Source organism: Polistes canadensis, unplaced genomic scaffold (assembly GCF_001313835.1).
Source record: "Polistes canadensis isolate GaletaPanama2010 unplaced genomic scaffold, ASM131383v1 scaffold_235, whole genome shotgun sequence".
NCBI classification, from domain to species: domain Eukaryota; kingdom Metazoa; phylum Arthropoda; class Insecta; order Hymenoptera; family Vespidae; genus Polistes; species Polistes canadensis.
Window position 1 is genome coordinate 32,078 of NW_014569782.1, and position 9,566 is coordinate 41,643.

At 35.2% G+C, this 9,566-nt stretch overlaps 1 protein-coding gene across 1 annotated transcript; it reads right to left on the reverse strand.

Annotated features, from left to right (window-relative positions):
• Window positions 1–1,569: 1,569 nt before the first annotated feature.
• Window positions 1,570–8,557, reverse strand: LOC106790406. The gene is made up of 2 exons (XM_014755260.1): window positions 7,706–8,557; window positions 1,570–1,834 (listed from the first exon to the last, which is right to left on the reverse strand). The coding sequence occupies exons 1-2, from the start codon at window positions 8,040–8,042 to the stop codon at window positions 1,716–1,718; spliced, it is 456 nt and encodes a 151-aa protein (XP_014610746.1). The 5' UTR covers window positions 8,043–8,557; the 3' UTR covers window positions 1,570–1,715.
• Window positions 8,558–9,566: the final 1,009 nt, after the last annotated feature.

Genomic DNA, 9,566 nt, shown 5'->3' on the forward strand with positions numbered 1-9,566 from the left:
GGATCATGCGAGAGAATGTTCATTACAAAATGTGATACACTGTTTATTCTCTCTCTCTCTCTCTCTCTCTCTCTCTCGTCTGCTATATAATTTTCTCAAATGATTCTGTTTATTTTTTCTCTCGCTTTCCACGTGCTCTTTGCTATCCGATCATGCTATAACCTATTATTAAAATGATAGGAGATAATTATTACTCATGTTAGAGTCATAATAATCTTCATCCACGTGTCAAACTTTTACGATTACAATTTAACGGTAGCTCATTTATTTTCTTTCGGGCGATAATATAATGCTTAATTAAAATATATTATATATATTAATATATTTTATATTATTATTATTATTATATATATTATATATATATAATGCTTAATTAAAATATAATTAATTTTTTATATATACATTTAATTTTTATTTTAATAATGAATCTATATATATATATTTTTTTTTGTTTAATTTAATTTAATAATTCTTAATCGTCAAAATTCTTCTTATGGTTTAAGAGATTAGGATATAGGAGATTGGAATGAAAATAAAAAGATGAAAGGCAAAGGAAAAGAAAAACTTATAAAAGCATGTGTTTATTAATATTATTCTTTCGCATGTAACCTTAAACAACTAAATGACTAGAATTTGATTATAATTCTACTGCTGGTCAGAATATATGAACATGGCTTTCTCTCCTCCTCCTCCTCCTCCTCCTCCTCCTCCTCTTCCTCCATCCACTCCCACTACCCCGCCAACGCTTCTTTTCTTTTTCTTTTCTCTCTTTCTCTTACGCGGTAATATAAAATAGATAGATAGATAGATAGATTGATAGATTAGAATCTTTGGAGGTGCTGTATCGTTGCTCCTAATAACGTGGAACGAACAGTTTAACAGGCTTTCAGTGGATTATTTTCGTCTCCATTTTGAAAATTATTTTATACAACGAGAAAGCACGGATCGGCATAATACGTGTGTATAATGAAATAATTCATTTCAAATATATATATAATTACTACTATAATAATTGAATAATAATCTCTCGTACGAGACGATCAAAAATATCATTGATCGTCGAGAAAGAATAATATTGTTGTCGAATTTTTATGATTGTTCTTTGTTTTTTTTTTTTTTTTTTATTTATTTTCATCTAGCTGCCACGATCACGACTTTCATGATGGACGACGATCCACTTTAAACCTCCATTTAAAATCACGTTTCACTTTTTAATTAATTTTTTTGTTTTCTTTTGTTTCTTTTTTTCTTCTTTTTTTTTCTCTTTAACATAACATGTATATATATATATATATATCTATTTGTAGGTCTTTACGAAATGTATTATTTACAAAATTAATTATTTATAAAACTAAACAAAAAAATTGTTGTTAACGATAGGTTGAAAGTTAATTAACGAATAGCACTTAACGACACCAGCCAAAATTCTGGTTGAACGATAAAGAATAAATATACAAAATTTTAAATGATAATAATCATAAAGATAAAAGTAATAATAAGTAATAATTAATAATAATAATAATAATAATGATAATAATAATAATAATGTTGTTAATATTAATAGCGGTAATAGTAAAAAATAATAATAACAATAATAAGAATAATAGCAATTGGGATTGTCATTAGTAATGAACAGATAAATTATCTTCATTCGTGTTACAATCATTTGCAGTTCCAACGAATTAGAAATAATTATTGATTTTTATTTGAATTTTTTAATGGCTTCGTGGACTCCTTCGAGGACTTCGTTCCAAACCTTGTTGCTTCGTTATGTCACTCGATGATGTCAATGGCTTCTTACCACTTTCGCTACCTTTTCGGGAACGCCAGTAATCTGTAAAAAAACAAAAGAAAAACAAATAAAAACCATGAAAAGAAAACTAAATGAAATTATTTTTAATCATCGAATTATTCAATTAATTATATATAGGAATACGATTTTAAATTGATACAATATAATAAAAATACTCCTCGTATTAATTATTAACAGGTAGAGTAATTTATCCAATTAAAAAAAAAAAAAATAAAAGAAAAAGCACAAGTGCATACCGCAAGAAAAAAGAAGGAGAACAAAAATATCCTCGCTCAAACAAACAAATAAAAAAAGAAAAAAAAAAAAAAAAAAAAAAAAAAAAAAAAGAATAAATAAAAGGAAAGATAAAGAGAGTGGTTGGAATAACAAGTATATCTCGTAGGTCTTCTTCTTTTTCTTGGGCAATACAAGGCCCCCTAAGGGATTCGGCCCTTTCCCTTTTGTCGACGCATCAGGGACAGCTTATTACGTTGGCATACACAACACCTTAACTTCTTCTGTGTATCCAGATCGTCACGAAGTTTGTTGTGTATGCTATTTCTATGTATGCGCGTTTAGTATAGTGAAATAAGAAAAGAAAAGAAAAGAAAAGAAAAGAAAAAAGAAAAAGAAAAAAAAGAAGCCATGAAATTTTCACGACAATAGGATATTCGAAATAACGAACGTAGGGCACACCACCATAACGATGATGTGTCGGGTTTTTTTAGCATTGGGGAGATTTGGCAGGAACACAAAACGCGTCTTTTGACGTTTTCTTTCTTTCTTCGATCACAGGTAGTCGTCGTCGTCGTCGTCGTTGTCGTTGTCACCTGAACACTCAACCTTTACACCTTCTCTATACAAACGCTTCTTCCCTTACTTTTTTTTTGTTCTTTTTACTTTTTACCTTGACAGACAGGTGATCAAATTTTTCAAAAAAAAAAAAAAAAAAGAACCATACTTATAATCTTTCCTATCAATTTCTCTAACTTTACTTATACGTTAAACCGAATATTAATTGTTTATTTTTTTCTGTATTCAAGATCAATTTTTATAATGCAATCTAACCAATCGTATATCAATTCTCGTCAAATTAAATATGGACGATCCAAGATGGCGGGGGATTTATAAATGACAAGATGGATCGACAACGGTAATAAAAGAAAAGACAAAGTGAGGTTAGGTATGATTGGATTAAAAAAAAAAAACTAGATCCATTTGTTCTCTCCTTTTTTTATGTTTTCTTTTTTTGAAAAAAAAGATGAGAAAGCTACGTAATAAAGAGTAGAACGGTAAAGTAAGAGCCATATGTTCAGTAAGATCATCGTGGATCCTCTAGTAGTCTTCTCTTTCTTTCTTTATTTCTTTATTTCTCTTTTCGCATTGGTTGCTTCTTCTTCGCCATATGGTGTTCGCGAAACCGAGCTTTCTCAGTGGTTCAACTAAAGTTCATTCCTTCTCTTTCTCTCTCTCTCTCTCTCTCTCTCTCTCTCTCTCTCTCTCTCTTTCACATTTAACGCTGAAAGAGAGAAGAGAAAAAGATAGATAGATGTAATTCTGACCAGGATTTCATTTGTCAACATCTGTTTCCATGGTTGGGCCATGAGATTCTAATACTAGGAACCCCTCTTTAAGGAGTAAACCAATAAGAAGAGCAAGAATCCTTATCCACTCACTACTACCTGTCCATATGTTTTTAAGGTGGCCCCCATAAGTGATATTCCACCATAAAAATCTAGATCTTTCCCTCTCTCTCTCTCTCTCTTTGTTCCCTCAAACTCTTACATGTAAGAGATTGGAATAAGAAAATAAAAAAGAAAAGGAAGTTAGAAGGGAACAAAAAAATATATATATGTGTATGTATGTATGTAAGTATATAGGTGTGGGTATATCACATAAAGGTAATCCAAATCCTCCTACATACTTTTTCATACGAACTACGGATTTTTGCTATAGAAATTTGAACGGAAAGGTGAACACACACCGTAAAGCAGGTCTTCGCTTTTTTATTTTTCTTTCACTATAAATTTTCTTCTTTTCATTTTTCTTTTCTTTCTCTCTCCCTTTCTCTCACGCAAATCGTACAAAATTCTCCTCCCCTAGGGGATCTTGTGTACCGATATTTTTTTCTTTTTCCACGTGGTAAAAGATTTTAATTCACCGTTACTTTATTATCGTTAGGATTAACATGGATGAATGATATAGGTGTGTGTATTAATTGAAAATTTAACATTGTTCAATGAAATTCGTTAAAATGAATTGTGTCTCATAGGTAAATAATAAAAACTTGAAATAATTAAATCTGCCGAAATGGAAAGGGAAATAAAAAAAAAAAAGAAAAAGAAGAATAGAAATCTCTGTTTCTTTAAAAATTGTTACAAAGTCTTAACAGCAGAAGAAACGAATCGATGGATTGGTTAACCCTATAAGAAAGTTTTTTAATGGGGGTAGAGAAGGAGGAGGAGTAAGTTAGACGCGGAAACACTTGGGAAGAAAGAAAACAGATGGTGTACGACCTTCTTAAGGTCTCTGTGTGCCGGTTGCACCCGGTGTGTTTGTCCTGTGTGTGTGTGTTTGTGTTATAATGCATTTACTATATCGCGTGTTCTTCGCGGACTTGATTTAATCGTGGGAAAAAGAGGATCGGTACGAACCGATGCCACTGCCGGTGCAACTGCCGGTACCGGTGCCGGTGCCGGTGCTGTTCCTGTTGGTTGTGCACAGTTGCATTTACCTATTGATATTGCTACCGTTTCAACTTCTAAAGATTGAAACAGGTGTCTCCCTTAGGAAGAAAATAAAGAAGGAAAGAAATAAAAGAGAAGAAGGGTCCAAGAAGTGGTATTTTCTACCCCCCATGTGCACATTCACACGTACACGTTTATTTATTCTGAGTATGCGTTTCGTTTCGTTTAATTTAGTTTATAATTTGTAAAGAAAATAATATGTTGATCAAATTTATTTATTAACGAAGCATCAATAATTATTAATCTACCGTGACTGAGCTTAATAATTAACGATGATAACAGAGAAATCTTGCATAAGAAAAATAGACGACAAAGAAATATTGTGCAAGAGATTAAAAAAAAAGAATGAACGAAAGAAAAATAAAATAAAAGAAGTGCAAATTGCGATGACCCGGACTGGTGGAAGGAATTCCTCCTACTGATGCTTTTTGTCATTGGAATGTTTAGTATCTCTTGACGAGTATGTGTATTACGTATAAAAAGAAAACAAAAAAGAGAAAGCAAAAGGATTTAAAAAGAGAGAAAGAGTTATTTTTTTTGTCGATCCTTTTTCTTTTTTCCATTTGACATTTGGTGTGTTTGACTGCGGTAATAATATCCGTCTTGCATGAAAGCGTGTGAACGGTACATGTGCAGAAAGTCTGATGAGGGATCTCTTTTCTCCAGGCACCGAAAGTATTCAAGGAATGCGATAGTAAGTTCGTTTTACTCCTTGAAAACTGGGGCCCCTTTTCGATGAGTCATTTTCGAAGAGAGTTGAGTAAGAAAGAAAAAGGGTGAGAGAGAGAAAGAGAGAGAGAGAGAGAGAGAGAGAGAGAGAGATTGAGAGTTAGGGAGGTAGAGTAGGGAGAAAGATCCTACAGGTATGTATTTCACATCGCCCACCCATGAGTATAGATGACTCATATTTTAGAGAAAGAGGGAGAAAGAAAATGAGAGCGTGATTCATTCGACGAACAATTTCATGCGTTTCTTTTATCTCTCCAGGTAGTTCCTATCCAAACAGAATATTTCTCACGATTCAATCGTGTCCATTTTTTTCATCATCATTAACTTTACAACGCATGCACTCTAATAATACAATGTATAATAATGTAAAATAAGATTAGTGTTCAGTAATTCAATCACAATTGTAAACATGTATTGTGTATTTTTATCAATACTTTCATATACATACACATTTGTATTTTAATAATTATAAACAAACACTTGAAATATATTCATTTTATCACGAGCTAAAATTTTTAATATATAAATTACAAAAAAAAAAAAGAAAAAAGAAAGGGTAGAAATGATATTTGTTCGAAGATCAGAATACGAAGAACGAGAGAGAAAACGGTGTCGGCCTATATAGTCGACGAAAGATTTGGACTTTAGAAAGAGTTTCGAAACGATGCTGGTGATGATGCTTGCTGATGATGATGGGGATCGGGGCAAGGAGGGGAAGAAAGAACCATAGATCCCTCGGCGCGTAAGACGAGAAGCCAAAAAGAGAAAAAGGAAGAAGAGACATCAATAGTAGTAGTAGTAGTGTAGTAGTAGTAGTATTATGAGTAGTAGTAGTAGTAGTAGTAGTAGTAGTTTAGGAGTAGTAGTAGTTTAGGAGTAGTAGTAGTATTATTAGGAGTAGTAGTAGGAGTGGCAGGATGAGAAGAGGACGGGGATGAAAGGGGCATAGTAGTAGAAGTAGTAGTAAAAGAAGAATACCAAGAGGAAGAGGGGGAGGGGAAGGGGGATGGGGAGGAGGAGCAGAGGGAGAAGGAGAGAAGGCGGAAGAGACAAAGAGAGGAGTGTGCGAGGTTAGAATAAGAAAACAGGTCGGAGAGCCACGCGACCGGCCTGCGCTTGCGCGTTTGTTTCTCTTTTCCTTTTCCTCCCCGTCACTATCTCTTCTTTTTATTTTTTTTCTTCTTCTTCTTCTTCTCCTCTTTCTCTTCTATCCCCTCTACTCGCTGTTTCTCTTTCTCCCCCCCCCAACCCCTCCACATCGTCATACGAAGCAACGTTTCGTTTCCCGCCAAAAGTCCGCCACGAGACTCGCTGAGCGTCGCTTCCCGCCAAAAAGTTGCCCTTCCCCCCCCCCCCACCACTGGGCACGCATGCTCCGTCTTCTTTCCCGCCAAAAAATTGCCACGAGGCTTCTTCATTTCTTATCTAAATACTTTTATATCATCTTTTTTTTTCTTCTTCTACGTTATTATAATATAATTAATATTATTATTTTCTTTATATATAGTAGCGGACACTTTAATATTTGAACGAATAATCCCAACGAAATAGGTTTTAATAATTGTGATGCAATATATAATTGTGCAATGAAAAGAAATTTATGATATACCGTTTAGGTTTCCAAATGATAAAACATTTTAAACATATCTTGGCTAATTATAGTTGCCTTGTTAAGTAAAAATCTACTGTTTTTTCCCTCCTACTACGTTTTTTTTTCTTCTCCTTTTTCTTCTTCTTCCAAAGACATTCTCTTTTGCGTCAGAGTTGGAATATGTACGATGACTCGTTTGTCGTTGATATCATCCAATCGGGTGATGTTAAAAAAAGATAAAAAGAGAAAGGAAAAACGTCTGTAGAAAGGAAAGAAAGGGAGAAACAAGTAAATAACTAAAATAAATGGAGACATTTCTAACAGAAACGATTCGAACGTTAGACGTAGATAAAGTTTTCGAAAAAACGTAGATATGAAAGAGAGAGAGAGAAAGAGAGAGAGAAAAAAAAGATATTTGTCCTAAGATAAAATTTGGACACGCTCGTGTCCTCCATTAGCTCGAACCAGCGGGTCGCGTCTACCGTTTTACCAAAATCCTTCATCCTTTGAACAATCCTTAACCTTTTCTTTCTTTTCTTTAAGAAAACAAGATAAACAGGTATAGCTATTGGTCAAAGTACACATGCCATTAGGAAATAATATAGAAGAATAGTTAAATCTTATCGATAGATCTATTGAAAAGTCAAGACGTGATCGTATCGAAGCAATTAAACCGGACCCGTATCAATCGCAACTAAAAATATCCATTTCCCGCCAAATTGTATTTCTATCGAGAGTCATCATATTTTCGTGCGAATAATTTACATTTCGTCGTAAAATAAAACTATCTCACATATATATACATATTTATATGTTTTTTTCATTTGATTGTCGAACGAAACTTACCGTGAATATTGGTTTGCTTGGAATAAGGACTGGATCGTTTTTTCGGCGTATGCTCGTTATACGACCACCGGCAATCATTTTCTTTATTTTCGGAACACGGATCGATCCCCCATCTCCTGGTGAATCGTTTTCTCTCCGTATCCAAAGCCTCTTGCAACATCTCAGCGGTTTCCCGAGAATTTGGTGATCCGAATAAGCAACGGGATACACGAGACGATGCGTTGTAAGAAGAAGTAGCAGTAGCAGAAGCACCACCTCCGTTCCGGCCACCATTCATCGTCGTATTACTTGGTAACACAGTGAAGTGCACCTCGCGACAGATCGAAGTAGCCAACATCTCGTCCCCTTCTTTTATTTTCACTTGCTCGAGCGCGGGCTCTCTTCGTCGATTAAACGACGAGAGAGGGATAGATGTTGCTGTTGTTGCTGCTGCTGTTCCCGCCGCCGTTGCTACTGCTGTTGCTGCTGCTGCTGCTACTGTCGGTGATGACGGTGACGATGACGGTGACGATGATGATGAACTAACTCTTCGACATTTGAAAGATCCTCGAATTCGAGGACGTGGTCTAGGTTCGAAATGATCTTTTCTTATTTGATCCACGATTTCGGAATATTTAACTTATTCGTGCTACCACCAAAATGGCAGCTTGAAACTTTTCCCGCGCACTTCTGTCCGTCTGTCTCTGTCTCTCTCTCTCTCTCTCTCTACTCTCTTTCGTTCCCTCCCTTTTTATTTCTTCAATATTAATATATTTTTTTCCCCTTTTCTTTTTTTTTAATTCTTACGCAAATTTTGTTGGAGAAAGATCAAAATTTATCTTCTCTATCTTTCATTTGCAAATGTTGTATTAAAGTTCAAGGATCGTAATTTTTTTTTTTTTTCCTTCAAGATATCATAATCTCCTTTCTCTTTCTTTCATTTGCTAATTTTTATTCGAGTTGAAGTATCTCGTTTCTTTACCTTTCTTTCTTTCTGTCTTTCAAATAATCACCATATAATGATGATGCTGGTCTCTCGACAAATTTTCTTTCATTCGATGTCACTAAAATTTCTTTTATATATTATTTACGCGATTACGATTATTATCCTTCTTCGTTATATTTCTTGTAATATTTTGTCCAAAATTTCATAGAAAAATTTTGTTTGGATATATATCGCGTATGAAAATGATGTGGGGCCCGTAGAAAACGCGACGTCTATGCCGTTCGACGGTCGGACTCGTTCTGGTTGTTCGTTCGTAAAGAAACTACAGAGTGGTCTGGGCCTGAACTCAAGTTCTTCGCTGATGAGATGGTGTCGGCCAACGGTGTATGCATGTGCATGTATGTGTGTGTTTGCGTCGGTAGTGGTAGTAGTGGCAATGGTGATGGTGATGACGATGGCGATGGTGATTGTAATAATGACGATGGTGGTAGTGGTACTGTGCGATGATGGTACGATGGTGGTAGTGGTAGGATTTCAGGTTCGTCGTTAGAAGGTAGCAGGGAAAAGGCCTGAGGAGGAGAGTCCACGAGGAGAATCTGCCTTACACGTACGCCCCTCCACCGCTTACATCGGAGAATTCAAATCTGATTGGTGCGCGGGATTGGTTGCGCGGTAAAAATGGCGCGCGATTTACCCTCTTTCTCTTACTTATTGCTAACGGCTATCCTACTGTCTCTCTCTCTCTCTTTCTCTTTTTCTCTTTTTATTTTTTTTTCTTTCTTTCTTTCTCTCGGGCACTTTGTTGAACTGTGGGCCACGTTTCTTCATTCTACCTCTCTCTCTCTCTCTCACTCCCCCTCTTCTCCCCCTTGCCCCTCCCCCACCCTTTTATTTAGACGTTCACTGTATCTGCGCGCGCTCGCGTGTTTGTCTCTC